The sequence below is a fragment of the Solanum stenotomum genome, unplaced genomic scaffold (assembly GCF_019186545.1).
Source record: "Solanum stenotomum isolate F172 unplaced genomic scaffold, ASM1918654v1 scaffold6102, whole genome shotgun sequence".
Classification (NCBI taxonomy): Eukaryota; Viridiplantae; Streptophyta; class Magnoliopsida; order Solanales; family Solanaceae; genus Solanum; species Solanum stenotomum.
Genome location: NW_026036040.1, coordinates 36,241 through 58,020, shown reverse-complemented (window position 1 = coordinate 58,020; position 21,780 = coordinate 36,241). Strand labels below are relative to the sequence as shown.

At 31.9% G+C, this 21,780-nt stretch overlaps 1 protein-coding gene and 1 pseudogene across 1 annotated transcript; one reads left to right on the top strand and one right to left on the bottom strand.

Annotated features, from left to right (window-relative positions):
- LOC125852833 (amino acid transporter AVT1I-like) overlaps nt 1–21,780 on the top strand; it is a 78,136-nt pseudogene that overhangs the window by 26,818 nt on the left and 29,538 nt on the right.
- LOC125852832 (amino acid transporter AVT1I-like) lies at nt 2,404–5,243 on the bottom strand. The gene is made up of 3 exons (XM_049532518.1): nt 5,126–5,243; nt 3,856–4,463; nt 2,404–2,910 (listed from the first exon to the last, which is right to left on the bottom strand). The coding sequence occupies exons 1-3, from the start codon at nt 5,241–5,243 to the stop codon at nt 2,404–2,406; spliced, it is 1,233 nt and encodes a 410-aa protein (XP_049388475.1).

Sequence of the window (21,780 nt, the reverse complement as noted above, 5' to 3'; positions counted from 1 at the left end):
TCAATACTATACACAATAATAAAATTTATAATTCAAACTCCGTTAGAATAGCTTTGTGGAAAACAACTCTGTGTACCTGTAAAGACACTTAGTAAAAGTGTTAGTACTAAATAAATATGAATAAAAATGAATAACTCAAATAATAACTTAAAAATAAAAATCCGTCTTATATACATGGGAAGCCTTGGAAATCGACGGTAATTAGGGGTGCGCGAAAATCGATTTAACTAATAAATCGAACCGAAAAAAACACTATTGGTTTATTGATATTGGGTTATTGGGCTAATGGTTTTTAAACGATTTCGCAAAATTTTTTATTGGGTTATTGGTTCGGTTTCTGATTTTATGATTTTTATTAATGGTTAAACCGATAACCCAATAAGACTATACTAAATTTACTATTTTATCCCTAGACCAATAAGCCCTAATTATATAACATTTTACAAACCCTATTACTTTAATCTCACTATTACTTAAAACCCTAATTATTGTTTCATTCTGTAATTGCAACCACACTTTTAACTTGAATGTGCCAATTGCCTAGACTTGCTAAAAAATGATTGTTACTTTCACACTTTTTTCTTTGAATGTGTCTAAACTTGCAAGAAAAATGATTGTTACTTTTATGATTATTACTTTCATGCTAAATGTTGGAAAAATCATATGGTTTATATGAAAAATTTCTTACCGTGTATATTCATATATATGAGTATTTTCTTATTGGTTAAACCGAAAACTGAACCGTTAAGTACCATAAACCGATTAGAAAAATGTTATTGGTTTGGTTATCGGTTTGACGTATTTACAAACTGAAAACCGATAAACCGAACCAATAACACATAAAATCGAACCAAACCGACCGATGCACACCTCTAACGGTAATTTCTTCATTGGCCATTTTTAACATACAACATATATAAACTTAAACTAAATTTCCGTCTTTTAAAATGGGGAGGACTCGAAAATCAACGGAGAGAATTTTTCATTGACCAATTTTAACATATTGTATTTCACGCGAGATCATATCAAACAAAATGGAAATCGAGGACTTGTATGTACTGTAGTTTTTATTTTACATATATAGGTTTATAACGTTGTGTTGTTGTTATTATTACGGTTTCTTTTTCTTGAACGCTTTATAATGCTTATAATATTTGTTTCGTCTTCCTTTCTTTTGTATGTTCCTTGATAATAAGTCACAAAACTATTGATTGTCACATTAAAGTAACTGAACTTTACCCAATATAACGGTGAAGTCATCAAGCTTTGAATTCAACTTGCTTAGCAGAAAATAGAAATGCAAATTGATTCCCTAATTGAATTTGTGCACACAATATTTGATTGCTTTGGGAATATTTGGTATATAATATTTATTGCTATTTCAAAAAAAAAAGAAGGGGGTGGGTGGGTCAAGTTGAGCGGTTTGGGCTACAAATCATTATTTAGCCCATCTTGACTCAACTTATTATAGTCCATATAAACTTAGGATAGGATTGAGAAACGACCCATTGATTCGGTCTAAACAATGCTTTTCATTACCATGAGACCTTATGTATTATTTGATTCTTCTAAAGTGTGCAACTTGAAATTGGCGCGCATAGCGCATAGATATGGATATAATACATCTTAACTAAACACTCCAACTTACAAAATGACTATCTAGACACCTTCCGTAATATATGTGTTATATATGTCAACGTTGGATGTCCACGAGAAACAATGACGACAAGTTAAGGTGTCTAGATGTGCATTTTCGAAGTTGGAATGTTTAGTTATTTAGTAGAAGGGGTATTTTCAGAATGCCAACTTGGGAATGAATGAATGAAAAGGGAGCATAACTAGACATGAAATTCAATTAGTATCACAAAGTTTCAATTACAACTTAGAATTAATGATTCAGGACTAGTATGTACTGTAGTTTTTACATATATAGGTTTATAACATTAGTTGTTGTTACGGTTTCTTTTTCTTGAATGTTTTGTAATGTTTTCTATAGTATTTGTTTTGTCTTCCTTTTTTTTTGTATGTTCGTTGGTAGTAAAGTCACAAATTTATTGATTGTCACATTAAAGTAACTGAACTTTACCCACTATAACGGTGAAGTCACTAGGCTTTGAATTTTACTTGCTTAGCAGAAAATAGAAGTTATGCAAATTGATTCCTTAGTTGAATATGTGCACATAATATTTGATTGGTTTGGGAATATTGGTTTATAATATTTATTAATATTTCAAAAAAAAAGTGGGGTCAAGTTGAGCGGTTTGGGCTACAAATCATTATTTAGCTCATCTTGACTCGGCTCATTATAGTCCAAATAAACTTAGGACATGATTGAACAACAACCCATTGATTCAATTTATTCTGATCCATCCAAATTATGTCTAAACCATTCATCTGTCACCTCTAGACATGACTAATAATGTTTTTCAAAGAAGTGTAAGTCCCAGATATGGCAATTGAAGAACCAAAAACCAAAATCATCCCAATAAACATAACTTCCAAATATGAAGGCTTCTTGATCTTGACGTAGCATAGGCATGGTAACAATATCGACACGGTAACACCCAAAAGAGCGCCTGTAAATGTCATGACATATCCAAAGAATGGAACGGTTAACGCCACAATGACAGTGTTGATGACTAAAAATGTTCTGATGAAGTAGCTTATGATAAATTTACTCTTTTGTAAAGGTAATTTATCTTCAATAGCCATTGCAATTGGAGAGACGACAAGAGCATACTTTGTTATTGGATTAACAAGTGTCGTATATATCGTGATTTTTGAACTAATTTTCCTAGTAGGGAGATTTAATGTTATTTGTGACATTAAATTTTGTCCATACATTAAGTATCCCATAGCTGCCATTGATCCATAGGTTATGGTGCTTAATATAAAGCACACAAATAAAACCTGTTTGCCAAAAAAGAAAAAAAAAATTTAAGTTATATATACGATGATCAAATAAAATATGTTTATAATTATTGGTGTAATATGGCATGTAGGCTATAGCAAAGGTATTTATAATTTAGTATGAGAAAATATGAAATGTCATTTTTTTTATAGTTAGACATATGATTATTTATAAATTGAAATGTCATCTGCCAGCTTCATATTCATTCAAATATTGAACAAAAATATCTTATTTATAGATTGAAAAGTTTTTGATCTCACGCTAAGTTTTCAGTTCTGTATATTTTTGTGTCTTTCTGTATGTTTCTGTATTGTTTTGTCTATTTATGTGGTTGGAGTACTTCTCTCCGACTTTCAAGTGTTGAAACACTTTCTATGTGGCACGGGAGTACTACTTCCTCCATCTCATTTTATGACATACTTTTATATAATTTTTAATTTGTCTGTCATTGATTTTTCTATAACAGAAAAATAACATAACTTTAAATTTCCTTTTACGCCCTTCATGAAACGATATACAACCACAACTTTCAAAAAAATGATTTCCTTCTTTCTTAAGATTTATGTCTAGTCAAAAAGTAGGCATAATCCATAAATATACCCTTTAACTTGGCTTCAAATCACATTTATACCCTTCAACTTTTGGTGTGCTCAAATAGACACTTAAATTTGTATAAAGTTGAACAAATAGACACATTTGTCCTACATGGCATCCTACATGTCATTTTTTTTATCCTACGTGTATAATGCCATGTACATGTAGGACTCATGTGTCTACATGTTCAACTTTATACAAGTTTAAGTGTCTGCTTGTGCATACCCAAAGTTGAAGGACATAAACGTAAAATGAGGCCAAGTTAAAAGACACATTTATGTATTATGCCCAAAAAATACCACGTAAACTGAAACTAAAGTAATACATGTTTATCAATAAGATATTATCACCTTGGGAAATTGGCTCCTATCCTTCATGGAATTGCATATTGTTGGGAAAACAGCGTGACCACAATAACAAAATGTATACATACTTATTGCGCTTATCAATCCATCCCATCTCCAAATCACACCTTTTTCTTCAAATCCAATACCATCAATTGCACCAATCCAAAATATTGAAAAAACCAAAACAATTGAAGCCAAAACTCCACCAATAGAAACATAAGCCAATAAACCTAAACTTTTCAACCATGTTGTTGGCAATATTACAATAGCAACTAATAAAACAAATACTTCCCTTCCAACAATTTTAACACAACCAAAATGAATTTTTGCATTTGGGAATAATTTATGCAAATTGTCACCTTCTAATATGAGGAACTCAATTGCAACAAAGTATAGTTCAAGATATAAGAAAATTGATATCAAGATTCTTCCTTTGTTACCAAAAGCAAATTCACCAATATCAGGATATGTATTGATTGATGGTGAAACACTCATGCATTTTTGTAAAAGTATTCCTGTGTAACAACATATAATTGCTACTAAAAAAAGTAGCATCAAACATAACCATCCTCCTGGTGAAAGTGCATAGGGTACTGATATTATTTCAATTCCTATATGAAAGAGAAAAAAAGAGTTCAAGTTTTATGTATCGAGTTATTGAATATTTATACAGTCAGGTCACTTATAAGGTGATTACAAATAGATTTATCTATGTGATCATAAGCATAGGTAAGATGATAGAAATAATAACAAGTAACTCGTTATAACAGGTTGAACAATACTAATAACGTAAAAAAACATTTACTCTGTCGGTGCATATAACTTCAATTAAAGTAGTACAATACAACAACATATTTAGTGAAATTTCATAAGTGGGGTCTGGAGAGGGTATTTGGTATATATACGCAGCCTTATCCCTATCCTATGAAGATAGAGAGGTTGTTTTCGATAGACCCTCGGCTCAAGTAAAGCATAACAAAATAAGAAAGAAAAGAGTATACCAGTAGCACCAACAAATAATATAGTAACTGAAACAAAGGAAATAATACGTAAAACTAACCATTATAAGAAATTAGGAGGATAAAATACTAATACCACTTATAAGGAAAACTACACAACACGACTACTTGACTTATAACTTTTTACTTTAATTCACGACCTTCATATTCTCCTATTTTGGATCATATCTTCGATAAGCTAAGTGATTATGATCACTTATTTCTACTTTTGGATGTGTCTTGAAATCAACAACAACAAATAATGAGATGTTTACCTGATAATGCATTAATACCATTGAAACATGTTCTAAAGAAAGAGGTTCCTTTACTAGGCTCCATAATTTGTGGAATCTGATTTTGAGTCTCAATTCTCTCCACACTATGGGATTCCATATTTTTTGAGTGCCAAAATTAACATCAAAATGCTAGTTTATATATTGGGTTTTGGCAAATTTGTCTAGAATAAAAATATCTATCTATATGTTTTTAGTTATTAATTCAAATTAAAACTCAATAACTAAAAAGCTAGATTCTCAAACTCATAGAGATACAGTGATGGCGTTCTGCTTTTTATCTAAAGAGGGGTGTTCAACCCCTATTTCATCATATTCTTCTATACGAAATGTTGATATGGATCGAAAAGGGATAATTCAAATAAGGCTATTATTGGAAGATTTTTTTTTATCGAATAGACCAGCACAAGTAAAAAAAGATTGAATAGTTTATTAGTTTAATCAAGGAGCGGAACATACACCACATTAAAAATGATTTTCAACAGTAATTTATTAATGGTAATAGCTTAATCGTTGATAATTCTAGGATACCTTTTAATCTCTTTTATTATTTTCTTCTCTTTATTTTTTATTAGGTAATTTTCTATCAATTGTTTTTACTATCCGACTTTTGTATTGAAACATTTAAATCTAATATGTAAATAATAGTTATCTATGTTTTTCATTAAAATAATAACTCAATTTGCACATGCATACACTTACTACTTTAATTTTAAAAAATAGTTTGCATCCATTAAAAATGTCCGTTAGAATCAAACCTCATTTATACTAAATTAAAGTCTCCATTTATATGGGATTTTATTTTATTTTTTGTTTATTTTGGAATATATCAATTCACACGTTTTTGCACGAATCTTTATTATAATGAGTATAGTAGTAATACGTGCCTGCGCGTTGCGCGGATAATTTAAAAATTTAATAAGAGTACTTAGTAATATATAATAATAATAATAATAATAGCAACAATAATAATTTAATTCATTAAATTATTTATTTTAAGACATTAAAATTAATATAATGAATACACAATTTAATTTTTTAAATATTAAAATCTTTCTCGGGAGATGGGCGAGAAGTTGATTGGGATGGGGGCTTGGAGTGGTAGTGGGGATGCGGACACCATGTGGAATAAAGCAACTAGTTGCATTAGGGAAGTTGCTTCAAAGGTTTTAGGGGTATCAAGGGGTAAATTTGGAGGCCATAAAGGAGATTGGTGGTGGAATGGGGAAGTCCAAGGCAAAGTGGAAACGAAGAAGGCTGCATACACGAAGTTAGTGGAGTGCGTAGACGAGGAAGAGAAGCAGACGCTTAAGAAAGTTTATAAGACGACAAAGACAAAAGCTAAGTTAGCAGTTACGAAGGCGAAGACGGCAGCTTTCGAACGCTTGTATGTCGAGCTGGGGGACAAAGGTGGAAACAAGAAATTGTATAGACTCGCAAAAGCAAGAGAGAGGAAGGCTCGCAACTTGGACCAAGTGAAGTGTATCAAGGATGAGGAAGGCAAAGTATTGGTGGATGAGACCACCATCAAGCAAAGATGGCGAAGATACTTTCACAAACTTTTGAATGAAAAAGGGGGCGGAGATATTGTGTTGGGTGATTTGGCGCACTCTGAAAGACTTCGGGACTTTGGGTACTGTAGGTGTTTTAGGATCGAGGAGGTTATGCGCGCTATTAGTAGGATGAGTAGGGGAAGAGCGATCGGACCCAATGAGATTCCGGTGGATTTCTGGAAGAGCTCGGACAAGGCAGGTATAGAGTGGTTAACTGGGCTGTTTAATGTTATTTTTAAGACAACAAATATGCCTGATGAATGGAGGTGGAGTACAATGGTTCCGTTGTATAAAAACAAGGGTGATATCCAGAACTGTAACAACTACAGGGGTATCAAATTGTTAAGCCATACTATGAAGATTTGCGAGAGAGTGGTGGAGACGAGGGTGAGAAGAGGGGTGTCCATTTCTGAGAATCCGTTTGGATTCATGCCGGGACGATCGACTACCGAAGCCATTCATCTTATGCTAAGACTGGTAGAAAAATATAGAGAAAGGAAAAGAGACCTATATATGGTGTTCATTGACCTTGAAAAGGCCTATGACAAAGTACCGAGGAATGTCCTCTGGAGGTGCTTGGAGGCTAAAGGTGTCCCGATGATTTATATTTTGGCGATAAAGGACATGTACGGTGGAGCCAAGACTCGGGTTAGAACTGTGGGAGGAGACTCGGAACATTTCCCAGTTGAGATGGGCTTACACCAAGGTTCAGTCCTTAGCCCTTTTCTATTTGCGTTGGTGATGGATGAGTTGACGCGGTCTATTCAGGAGAAGGTCCCTTGGTCTATGTTATTTGCGGATGACATAGTACTAATTGATGAGACGCGGGATAGAGTTAATGCAAGGTTGGAGGTGTGGAGACAAACGCTGGAGTCCAAAGGGTTCAGGTTGAGTAGGACCAAAACAGAATATTTAAGGTGCAAATTCAGTGATGCGTTGGATGAGATAGATGTGGAAGTGAGACTTGCCACACAGATCATTCCTAAGAAAGAAAGTTTTAAGTATCTGGGATCTGTAATCCAAGGAAGTGGTGACATCGACGATGATGTCACACATCGCATTGGGGTTGCTTAGATGAAATGGAGGCTTGCCTCTGGAGTCTTGTGTGATAAGAAAATTCCACCTAGACTTAAAGGTAAGTTCTACAGAGTGGTAGTTAGACCGACCTTGTTGTATGGAGCGGAATGTTGGCCAGTCAAGAACTTACATGTTCAAAAAATACATGTTGCGGAGATGAGGATGTTGAGATGGATGTGTGGGCACACTAGGAGCGATAAGATTAGGAATGAGGTTGTCCGGGAGAAGGTGGGAGTGGCCTCTGTGGTGGACAAACTGAGGGAAGAGAGATTGCGATGGTTTGGACATGTGAAGAGACGGTGCGCAGACGCCCCTGTGAGGAGGTGTGAGGGGCTGGTTGTAGAGGGTACGCAGAGGGGTAGAGGTAGGCCTAAGAAGTATTGGGGAGAGGTGATTAGACAGGACTTGGCTCAGCTTCACATTACCGAGGACATGACTCTAGATAGGAAGGAGTGGAGGTCGCGTATTAAGGTTGTAGGTTAGTAGGGTTAGCGCGTTGGCTTTCCTTGCGAGGGTTTGGGTTGTTAGCGTTTGTAGTAGTCCTAGCCTTGCACTTGCAGTTCTTGTCTGTGATTGTTGACACCTAATTTTGACCCTCCCCGATAATAATTAATTTCGAGCTTCTTAATTTTCAAATGTTTTAAAGTAATTAATTTTAGAAATTTTGAAAGAAAAAAAATATAGAAATAAAATATATATATATATATATATATATATATATAGAATAATTTGCAAGTTTTTTTTTTCAAATAGTTTGTCACTTGTTATAATTTTTAAATAATAATATGTCTTTTATATAATTATTTATATAATAAGTGTATTTTATAAATATTGGAAAATCGTCTCAAAAAGATCTTGTTTAATTAGATATTTGGTTAGTTTGTCTAGTTATCTAATAGTTTACAATTTTGAGTTAAGTAGTTAATAATTAAGTTAATTATTATATAATTATGTGTCTAATTAGTATATTTTACGAATGTTCAAAAATTGTCTCGAAAGGATTTTAGCTTTATTTAAATATTTGGTTATTTAGTCGTGTATTGTTAAAGTAATTAGTTTATAATTAAGTTAATTATTTTACTTCGTTAACATTAAGAAGCTCGTTAACTAATTAATATTAATTCATTTAGATTCTAGCCGAATTAATCTCTAAAGCTATTTCCTAAATTTAATCTAACTCACCTCACCATAAACCCATTTAAGAACCATTTTGGGCCATTTCTTAATACCAAAAATCGGCCCAATTCCCTTTAAATTCCCAGCCCATTTTCCAGCCCCATTCCAATAATTCCATACATTACTTACATTAATAATACAACAACAATTTGTAAACTCCACCAGCAGCCCAAAACCCCATCCCAGCCAGCCCATATCCCTTCAGAAATCCAACACTTTAATCCAATTCCCAGCCCACATTTTCCCCTATAGACCCGACCCAAATCCTTGTCCAATTCAAAGGAGAACCCAGAACTTCTTCAGCATTAATTAACAGTGGAAAATGACAAATTCCAGCAGTTCGACGTCTCTCTCACTTCGTCCTTGCAGCCGCGGAAATCGTCATCGTGGCCGCGAGATCATGCCACGTAGCACTCCAAGGACGAGTTGATCGATCGAGCTCGTCCATCCCTCCTTTCCTCTTTCGGAATGGGGTGAAATTTCAGAAAAAGCATGCCTCCCTTCAATGGTGAAAGCTTTTTCTTTTTGAATTTGAATTTCGATTTGGTCCTTGTCTCATCCGGATTTTTTATCCCTTCCCCCCCATTTTGGAACCCTAATCTCTCCCCTATAAATACTTCATCTTCTCCACTGTGAAAGGGGGCCGAAATTTTGGGAAAGAAATTTTTAATTGGAGAAATATTGGAGAAATTAAGCTAAAGTTTGAGAGAAAGCACAGTAAACTACTAGCTATAAATATTTACATATAAGTTTGGAGAATAGGACTTAGAAAAAAAAAAAAAAGAGTGAGAGTTTAGGCGTTGCTTGGGTCTCTATTGCTTGCTTCTCTGTTCATCGGAATCTTCGGAAGTCGCTACCCTCCAAGCTCATCAGCCGTCCCAATTTCGCTGCACTTTGGAAGGTAACACTTATTTTGCTTCAAACATATCTTGCTCTTAATGTGTTGTCGCTTGATTCTCAATATGTGAGCTGTTTACGTGATAATGTTGGAGAATACTTCGATTCACTGCTTATCGTAAATCAATATGTGGTTGGTTTGTTTGCTTCTGGATATTTGATAAGAGTCGAGTTCTTTCGTCTCCTTTGTCTACTGCTGCGTCTGTCGGTTTATGTTGATTTATATTGTGACTTGGACTTGTGCAGAGGTATTGAAATATTGAGTTTTGATTGCTATTACCCTTATTGTCCTAGCTTCTCTATAACACCTTTATGATCGGTTTCGAAATTCCTATTAATCTTATTCTGTGTCTATTTGCTGTGAATCTGCTTATGGCTCAGAGTTTAGTGACAAACCGTAATGTATGTCTCCTGTTTGCTTAGATTTGTTCACATTGATTTAATAATGAAACTTGTCAAAAACTTGTGCTTACCTTAGTCATAGGTTGTTAGCCTCGATAATCTTATGTTGCTATTTAGAGGGTCAAGTGTGTCGGATTATTAACAAGCTATCTAGCTAACAATGTTCATCATAAGTAGGAGTTATATTCTTCTTAGATAGTAGCTTAAGCTTAACTGATTTTTACTACTTTAGCATGATTTAAGTCACTAAATATTTGTCGAATCAGATTGTGTTCCTTGGATTTTCACTAGTAGTTGGCCGTACTTGAGTTACTGTAAGTAGAACATTTGGCCATGACTCATTAGCTTATCCACCATACATTTAATTCTCCCTGCAAATGTTCAGAAAAAATATGTATATAATTTCTAGCCATTAGTTCATAGTGCTATTTCCAATAAAGATCTTGAGTATGCATTTTAGTGGTTGGTGTTAGTAGTTGTTCAATTACTAAATATTTTCGTATGTCTCAAAGTTTGATGAATCCATGCTTGCTTGCTGCTTCTTCGTTGGTAAAGTCGCTTAATGATGATCTTAAATTATTCATGTTAATTTTTCCCTTCACTTTCTTTACATGTGGTGCTTTCCGGAGTCTAAATTGGACTCTTTTTCATCATCTCCCTGCATTCTCGAGTATGGAAGTCAGCCTTTGGTGTTCGAGAGCGAAAGGGAAGCTAATGCAAGCCTCCAAAATGCTCAAAAAGAGCTGTATACCTGCTGTACACAGCAGTATACACTGCTATACAGCAACTATCACATGATATACAGGGCAAAAAAAAATAAAATGCAGGTTGCGGGGGTCAAAATAGACTGTATACGTTCGATATACGGTCCGATATACACAAAAACGGGTCAAAATACGACCCATATACAACGATATACCTTTGCTGTATACACAGGTGTTCGGGAGCGAAAATGGGCTGAAGTAGGCCCAAAAACGCAGCAAAGGCCCAAATCCAATTTTCTTACCTACGCTTTGTTTTATTCGTTCGACTAACGCTTTCATTTCTTATGGTTAAATTTAATTAAACCCCAAAGGTAGTCATTTCTCTTTCATATTTTTTAAAATAGATATTCATTCATATAATTTGTTTACTTAGCTTGTATTTTAATATTAGTCTTGTTAATATTTCATGAACTATTCCCTTTTAGAAAATCCCCATTTAGTTCATTACCCTTTAAGATAAATAGAAATGATAAAAATAATAATGGTAATAAATAAATAAGTTAAAATAAATTAGTTTTCTTACGAAGTTAAAATTTCAAAATAAATTAGTTTTCTTACTAAGTCATTTTCAAAAATAAAAATAAAATATATATATATATATATATAATATAAATTAGTTCTTTTATTAAGTTAAAATTTCAAAAAATATATAGTTAATAAATGAGTTCTTTTATTTAGTTAAAATTTCAAAGTTAGTCAAAAAATCATCTTGGTCAAATCGTCGGTCAACCGCAAGTTAGCGGGCATTCCGAGGGCCTAACACCTTCTCGGAATGTACATTGAACTTCGAACCCTTTTTCAATTGATTTTATCTGTTTTAAATCTTTTGAAAAACTTTAAGATTTTTCTTGATTTTTACTAAAAATTAAATGGCGACTCTGTCCTTTTGGGAACCCGATTTCTCTTAAACCATAAGTTTAATCGGTTTTTCGAAAGCTAAGTCATTTTTCCCTTTACATATATTTTTAAATAAAACAGTGATACCTATAGCCTTATGTTGTTTACTGCGTTTCACTTCTCGCATTATTTTATTGATGCTTTATACACTGTTTCCCTCTCCATTTTACTTGGATTTGATGTACTTGAGCTGAGGGTCTTTCGGAAACAGCCTCTCTACCTCAACGAGGTAGTGGCAAGGTCTGCGTACACTCTACCCTCCCCAGACCCCACCTAGTGGGATTTCACTGGGTATGTTGTTGTTTGTTGTTTGTAAAATAAATTAGTTCCCAATTTTAACATGCATATAAAATAGAGCTATAATAATGTTAAGCTTGTGTAAATTTTGATGTTTGGCTCTCGATTGACTTTATATTTATTTTGTTTTTGTTATTTTAATATATTTTTACTATTTATATATTCAAAATATTGTAATATTTTTATACACAACTTTTTCAAACAATATATTACAATTTCATGTTATAGATAGAATCAACATTGTTTTTAGTTTACAATATATTATGTTAAGATTTTTTTAATTATAATTTTAATTTTATCAAAAAATATAATATGTAATGTTCCTCATGATATGCTTAATATTATAAGAGATTTTTAAAATTTTTTTTTACATATGTGTAATTAAAAACTATAAATATCAAAAATATTGTAAACAGAAATTTTACATTAAGAAATATCCCCTTAGGAAGAGAATTTTGTGAATGAGAAATCAACTGTGTTTTAATAATATAATCTGACAGTTTTTTATTTATGAAAAGATTATTATTTTAAATCTGAACTTGACCTTTATTGTGTGTTCATTTAATCATATTGTGTGTTCATATGATCAAGACTCAAGACTATTACTCTGAATACTTCTTGCTAAAAAAAATAAGAAAGAAAAGAAACATGTCAACATTTATAATATATTTCCTTTAAAAGAACATTTTGTAAAATAATCCACAATATTTATATAGCAATCATCAATAATCAAATTACTTTTTAAGATTTTGAAGAATATTGACTTCTAATGTGATGTATAGATTTTCGCAATAACAAAATTCTCACTCGATTATAGTTTCAAAATTCTCACAAAACTCTCATGTCAACACAAATAAAAAATGATAGTGAGAAATACCCATAAAAACACTACCATTAAATTATTTTTTTCCTTCTCGCATTGTCAGATCTCCATTTTGTTCATCTTTGAGAGCATTTCTTCGCCTTACATGGAGATTCTTCAATAGATCTACCAAATAGAAGACCAATCGTGAAATACAAACAACATAAACTATAAAGTATAAACAAATTGAAAAAAAATAATCAAGAATCTTTATTTCGTGCATCTTTGAGAGCCTTTCTTCGCCGGACATGAAGATTCTTCAACAGATCTACCAAAAAGACGACCAATCCTTAAATACTAACAACGTGCACTATAAATAAATAAAGCATAAACAAATTGAAAAAATAAATAAATCAAGAAGAACTCCGAAATCCTAAATTCCTTAAATGATTAGTGAACTTGACCGCAATCTAAAACAAATGTTGTTTTGCTTTGGAAAATGGTATTTTAAATTGATAAAGTAATAGAGAGAAACTAGAACTCTTTTAAATAGTAACCCACTATCTTGCGGTTTTTGTAAAAGAAAAACACAATCTAAATTTTTTATATCAATTATTTTTAATTTATATTTCTACTTTTTCTAAGACTAATACACGTGTATTTATTAAAACTGTTTTCATATTTGTTTTAGAAACAATTTTTAAATTTAATTATTTTTAAATTGCTTTAAATTTTGTTTTATTTGTTGAATTATAGATTATTTTAAATCTTTCAATTTCACGTAAAAAAAATTACATAATTTCATGATAAAGTTGAGAAGTTGACGTTAATTTGAATTCAAAATGTATTTAAATTTGAAAACCTCCTAAAATTATGATAAAATGGGGACCTGTACTTCCAAAACCGCAGGCTTTTATCTTTATATTTTTTATTTTAGAAAATTATTTACATATAAAACTTTTGTATTTAAACTCAAATCAAAATGTAGATAAATTTTTATTATATATAATTTATTAGGTTAAAATCAACTGCAAATTATAAATTGAACAAAAAAAAAGAGCCCAGAAACGTGGGTTATGTTCATAAAATTGTGGTGCATTATTCTAAGAAAATGTCAAGTGAATTGCTTTTTAATGTAAAATTTTTAATAATGTGCGTATATATATAAAACTGCAAAAAATTAGTTTTAAAAAGTAACTTATACGGTGCCATAATCTTTTGTCTGGTCGTTTGAAAAAAAAAAAACCGACCACATTTAAGTCATTATACTTCTTGTTTTTATCTTAAAAAATTAATTAACATTTTTAGAAAAAAGGGTCATATAATTAATATTTATAATAGTCATAATTAATTAATATATATATATATATATATATATATATTATTAGATAAAAAATTTTGTTAATAAGCTTTTAGTTATATATATTTAATTGTTTTTTTAAAACTCAAAATTCTAAGAATCCAACTTGTCTGTTAACATCTAACGTTTTTTTTTTTTCATTTAAAAAAAATCAAAAATTCTAATTTGTCTTCTAAAACAGTTACTTTTTTCCCTTTAATAAAAAAAATTAAATTAACTCTATTTAATTAATTTATAATTTAAAAATTAAACATTAGAGATTTTTTGTGGTGCTGACACGTGACACTTTTTCCTCTCCTATTATATATAGATAGATTATAGTACTACAATACTAAACTTTTAATAATAAACAAGAATGGATTTTATCTAGTACAAAAATAAAAATATTCTTTTTCATCAAGCAATTTGTTATTGGGTTTTGGCAAATATGTCTAGAATAAAAATATTCTATCTATATGTTAATAGTTATTAATTCACAACTCAATCAATAAAAAGCTAGATTCTCAAACTCATAAAGATGTAGGTGATGGCGTTCTGCGAGGGGGCGCTCAACCACTTGACGATAAGGAGAGGAACGTTGAAATATTTGCTATTTCACATCGTATTTCTCACTCTTTTTAATAGCTTTAAAAAATTATGTATATTTTTATATTTGAAAAAAATTAATTTTTAATTACTCATTTGATTATTAATGACACTGTAATGCCCATGATGCACTAATAAGAAGCAGGACTGACAAGTTTCTAGATCAACAAGCTTCTGAACTAATTAACACCCAAAAGAAGTTTGTTCATCCTATAAGGTAAGTTTTGACCCGCTAAATTTTATTCGCGTATGCCTATTCATTTTGGTATTATTTTTTAAGAGAATTTTGTCCTATTTGGTCCCGCTCTGCCCTATTTCATCATATTCTTCTATACGGATATCATTGTAATTTGTATTTTTAGAAGTAATTAACATTCTTTGTAAATATTTCTAAAATTTGTAGCAGCTTTGGATCTAATGACTATTAATTAATGTTGATAAAATGCATTATCACTCTTTGTTAATGTGTATATTTATTCCGATTTAAGAAACAAGGGTCTTTCAATTCTAGGATACCTATGCAAAATATACCTATTAGTCTCTTTTATTATTTTCTTTCTCTTTATTTTTCATTATGTAATTTTTTATCAATTGTTTTTACAATTCGATTTTTGTATTGAAACATTTAAATCTAATATATAAATAAAAGTTATCCATGACTCGATTTGCACATGCATACACTTACTACTATAATTTTTAAAAAATAGTTTGCATCCATTAAAATGTCCTTTAGAATCAAACCTCATTTATACTAAATTAATTAAAGTCTCAATTTGTATGGGAATTATTTTTTTGTTAATTTTGGAATATATCAATCCACACGTTTTTGCTCGAATCTTTATTATAATGAGCAGGGGCAGACCCACGTTGGTTCCAGGGGGTTCACCCGAACCCCCTCGGCAAAAAATTACAATGTATATATAAGGTAAATTTTCAGTATTTTTGTAGATATATATATTTTGAACCCCCTCAATGACAAAGAGAAATTGATGGCTCAGTGGCAAGTTCGCTGGAAATTAACCATCACATCCCCAGTTCAATTCCTTGTGACAGCGTTTTATTTTTTTTTCTTTTTTAGTTCCAATTATTTTTATTTTTTTTATTTTCAGTTCTGTTTTTCAAGTTTTTTTTTAGTTTTTTTTTTTTAAGTTTTAAAAAACGTGCTAAAAGTGTGCTTTTAAACCCAAAAGAATTCAAGGATCCCATTTCTAAAGGCTTATTTACACGTTTATACTTTTATTTTTCGAACCCCCTGAACGAAAATCCTGGGTCCGCCACTGATAATGAGTATCTTATAGCACTACAATTCTAAACTTTTAATTAATAATAAACAAGAATGGATTCTATCTAGTACAAAAATTAAAATATTATTTTACATAAAGCAATTTGTTGGACATGAAACTTGACTCTGGCTCTTCCTCTTTATTAAGCAACGATAATTGGATATGAAATTTTATTGATTTATCGGTTTAGGTAACAGTTTAGATTTTTTTTTATTATCGGATTATCGGTATTTTTAACGGTTTGAGGTTTTTTCTTAATAGATTAATCGATAACTCGATAGTAAATTAATAAATTATATTTTTACCATTCGATATATAAAGTTCTTGACTTAAAGTTTAGTTTATACTTTTATTTCTAGCTATCTCAAACTCTCGATTATTCTACAATGTGTTAGTTTTTACTAGTGAAAAATATGCAATATTTGTCAACTCATGTGTATGGTTCACTTGGTTTGTCATCTTGTTTCTAAGTGATTTTCAATGATTATTTTTTCTGGTGTCAAATTTTAAAGGTTAAATCGATAACAAACAATAACCAATAAACCGATACCTGATAAGTCAATACTTGATGATTATGTAATATTTTAGCATATCTACAAACCGATAAATTAAACTTTAAAATCGAATCGATCGATACTCATCACAGATTAATCAACCTGTGGTGCTAAATGTCGATTCAGAAGCAACAATAGACGCAAAAGGGGCAATAGTATTTTTCTATCTCATTCCAATCCTCTTCTCTATTTTTTGATGTTTTATATAGTGTTTTCATTTAATTTACATTGAGAATATTATCCTCAAAATATTTTAAATTTTTATACGAATCTAATTTTTTTGCTATTCTTAATTAATATTGGAATATATAGGAAAAAATCATTTGACATGAGGGAAATTTTCCTAGTGTTTTTCATTAAGTTCCACTTCTTCCTTTTTATATAATATAATAATTTGTAGAGAATGCAAATTTTTCCTTTGACTATAATGTCTTACTATAGGATTGATTTGGTGGACATTTTTTCTTTTTGTTTTTTTTATCGGTGTCCGATACACATATTGAAGTTCTGATTAATTGATTTGATCCGCGTAAGATTTTCATTTCAAGAAGGCATAATACAGAAATAAATTGATTTTGTATTATATATTATATAGGATACATTGTAATTTGTATCATGTAAGACGTGTATGTCTACTTGTTCAACGTTATACAGGTTTAAATGTCTATTTATGCATGTCTAAAATTGGAGATTATAAATATCAGCCGAAATCAAGTATGTATTATGGATGGCTTCTTAAAATGTGAATCCAAAAGTATGATTTTGGAGAATGGAAATGTCACACCCCAAATCCGGATGTGATGGCACGTGTCCATTTCCCACCGGACACGTCAGCCTAACCCAACCACAACGATAGAGAAGTAGAAATACGAGAATAAAAGATAATAAATAAGCGGAAGACTTTAATTAAGACTCAACACTACCCAGAATTTGGTTGTCACATGTACAAACCTCTAAATACAGAATTCGAATAAAAATATACAAGTCTCAGAGTATAGTTCTCGAATAGAACAAAACTGAAAGTAAAGATAACTCAAGGGCACGTCTGGAATGAACCGCTACCTCTCGAGTATGTCCCGAAGCTCAATCTGCTAAAGAAACTACTAAGCCGAATCTGAGAGAGAGCTGTCAACCTACACAATTGTGTAGAAGCAAGGGTGAGTACCGAAAACCACAGGTACTCGCAAGTAACTCTAAACTAAGCAAAACTAGCAGCTACAAACAACTCCTTTCAATCCCAACCGAACCACCGAAACTTCAATCTAGCAGCAAACCAACCAACCTATACTAAACAGATCATATTCAACAGCCAGAACCAACAGTATATCCTCATCAACCTCAGATCAACAAATAAGAGCAAGTAGATCAAATTCCACATAAGAAGGGTAAACCGATACAATCCACACATCACAAACAAAGAAAAGGCAAATGCGATGCAAAATGCAATAATGATGTCATGTAGTCGTGATGCATGTTTGTCCTACGATACACATCTGTTGACGTAATCAGTCTGCACTGAATACTCAAATCAGAACCTATGGGGGCCACACATGGACCATGTATCACCGCCGGAACCAGATCCCATCGGCATCCAAATCGCTAGCCGGAGCTAGTCCATCTCATATATCTCTAGCCGGAGCTAGTCTTAACTGTGTCTCATATCCATCCATCCTCATATCAGTGTCTCAGAACTCATGCAACAGATAGTTCACACATGGGATGAATAATGAATATGCACATGTCATCAATCACAATCATATCACGATCACATCATAGTATTACACATCACCTGTCTCAATCACCACCATATCATGACCACACATAATATTACACATCACATGTCTCAATCACAACCATATCACGATCACATCATAGTATTACACATCACCTGTCTCAATCACCACCATATCACGACCATATCATAGTATTACACATCACCTGTCTCAATCACAACCATATCACGACCACATCATAACACATTTAGCTCGTTTTATTCCCCATCTTTCATTTACAACAAATTTCAATCAACAAATAAAACCCATCCTCAATCCTCATTACTCCCCAGCACAATTAGGAAAGTAGTCATGCGTAGTCTAAGAGTTTTACAAAGTTTGGAAGCCACTTGCCTTAAAACGAACTCCAAAAGTTACTTGACTTGAGCCTTTCCTTTCTGAGTAGAATCCGGATCACGATAATCTATTCAAACAATTATTCACAATCACAATTCAAGTCCAATGACACCAAAATCAAGAAATTTAGGGAAAAAGGGCAAAACGGTCCAAATGTCTCATACCGGAAAACGATACCCAAATCTGGAAATTTTTGATGTAAAATGATCCTTAAAGTATTTGGAAGCTAATGGTGAAAACCAATTTGAAAACGGAGTTGAAATCAATTCACAAACTCAATTTGAAGGAAAATCCACATTCTTGAAGAAACCTAAAATATTCAGATCCGAAACCCCGACTCGAAAATGAAATATCTCTTGAAAAACATCTTACCCATGCTTAGATAAGTTCAAATATGAAATTTCATCAAAAACGGAGTTAAGATCGACCTTGAAATTCTCAATTTATCAAACTTTAACTTTACCGGGAAAGTCCAAATTGTACGCGGTTAATATGATGAAAATAATCGATGAATCAATAATTTTATGTTAAAATCAGTTTACCCATAACATAAGGATCGTAAATATACCTTTTTCATCAAAAAGGGAGTCCAAATCGATAAAACCCCAATTTTTCCCAAGAGGTTTACGGATAGGGAAAAAAAACCAGATAAAAAAATTATGGGAAAATGTCGAATTGAAGATTGAATACTAACCCTCATATTAATTCAAGAAGAAACCCATAAGAATCACTCCATTCCGATCTCTAGAACTCCCGATATGCTCAAAATACCAAATGAACACAGTCTGATATTTTTATAACAGTACATGGCTGTTATGCACCAGAAAAACAGCAGTTAATCTTTCACTAAAAAGGCCGTAATTTCCTCATACGATAGTGAAATGACCCGATTCTTTTTTGTAAATGTCTTAAATAATGATACGGACGTGCTCGTTTAATCGGAGCTCAATTTAATGCTCGTTTGCCTAGTCAAATATCATTTCTACTCAGTAAACAATTATTTCTTATTTGCGATAAAAGTCCAATCTCGGGTTAGCGAAAATACACCAAAATTTGCAGATAAGTCCTATAATTCATGCTCAAAATTTCAGACCCTTCGAAAAAAAATTTTGACCTTTAAAACTAATAATGAACCCTTTAGTTGCCACAATTTGCTGAAATAGTGTCAAAGCATCCAAGAAGCTTAAAAGCTCACCCAAAACTCATTTGGCACTTCCCGAACACAAACCAAATATGCTACTAGCTTGAAAATGACATTTCGGACTCAATGAAATCGTCGGAATTTGAATTCGAGGTCTCCTTGACCCGGTATCCGATAAGACGTCAAGAAACTAACTTTAGGCTCAAAAACTCGAAACGCACTCGGGGCCTCTAACAATTCAACCAAGACTCATTCTTGACTTAGAATCACCCCCTGAATCCAACGGTGCCCTCATAATTCCATTTCGAGCACCGGAACCTCGTTTGTTGACCAAAGTCAACTCTTGATCAAAATTTCACAACTCTAGCAACTTAGGACCTCAAATCTTCGTTTTAACTCCAAATTCGACTCCGTAAATTCTCATAGACCCGTTTCGACATTCTAAAACTGCTGGAATCGACGAAAATCCGATTCGAGTCTCGAAACTCCAAATGACTCGAAATAGCACTTTTAACCAAACTTTAACTCTTAAAAACTCAACTTTTCATCAATTTTCCTCCAAACCAACTTCGAAAAATACAACAATTAGGACTCGAGGAAACTATCGGGAGGGGTAAAACGGTCATTTTATGAAAATTTCCAAAAATGACCTTTAGGGTCATTACAGGAAATTCCACATATAGATTCATTGTGCACTTATTTTCAAGAATCAACAAATGGACAAAGAATAATCCAAAATCTATTTTTTTTTCTCCCAACGTGAAGGACAATGATAATATTTTTGGTTTAATTAATTTGCTGTTTGATACAAAACAAAATTCCTAGAATCTTTACTCTAAAAAAATTAGCCAAATGTTAGTCATTATTCCTTGACTAATACATTAGTGGTCCTAAAAAGGTGAATATTTATAGAATATGTCTTTGGATTTAATTTATCTTCTACGTACAAGTAATTAATTGTTATATATATACTGTATATATATTGTTTTATTAATGATTATATTCATTTTATTTCTAGTTGTTTACTTCTTTGTATTTCAAAATCAGCTGATTGGGGACGAGCTCAAAGTACTCCCACGTGAGAGTGACACTAAAAGTTGTGCGACTCGAAGACAATATAGAATATGACATTCGAATTTAATTTTAAACTTCTCATTTTATTTTAATCGACACATTCTAGCTGATACATGATGAGATATATAGTAATAACAATATTGGAATAATCATATTTAGATAAAAATATCAGTAACGATGTTGACTTCTTTGAAAATATGTTGGACAGATGACCCTCCAAAATCATCGCTCCAGGAATGATTTTGTATTTAACAAGAATGTATGAGTATTTATCACTTACTCCGTTAAGCATAAAGCAAAACACTTATTTGGTTTGATCCATCAGTTAGCAATACTTTAGGCCCAATGCTTAATTGATCAACCCAAGTTCAGTTTAGGCTCAACAAGAACTTGAAAATAAGATTAGAAAAAATTTCGAAAATAATGGTACTTTTTGTCTTAATTATCTCAATCACAACGATAATTTGGCTAATTATCAAATGTAGTAATAGTTTACTTTAAAAACTTGCGATACAGTTAATCAATTCGCTTTATATTTGTTATATATGTTCACTTTATATTAGAACAAATTGATACACTGATACAAAGTGAATCGATACAACTCCAACTCTGGCTTTTCCTCATGTACAGGTCCTTTTTTTTTTTT

Bases quoted from the DNA above. Each gene is read 5' to 3' on its own strand.
- LOC125852832 (XM_049532518.1), bottom strand. From the start codon at position 5,243: ATGGAATCCCATAGTGTGGAGAGAATTGAGACTCAAAATCAGATTCCA. The intron at 4,464-5,125 runs GTAAACATCTCA...TCTTTCATATAG, and splicing joins TGGTATTAATGCATTATCAG to GAATTGAAATAATATCAGTA. The intron at 2,911-3,855 runs GTGATAATATCT...TTTGGCAAACAG, and splicing joins ATAGGAGCCAATTTCCCAAG to GTTTTATTTGTGTGCTTTAT.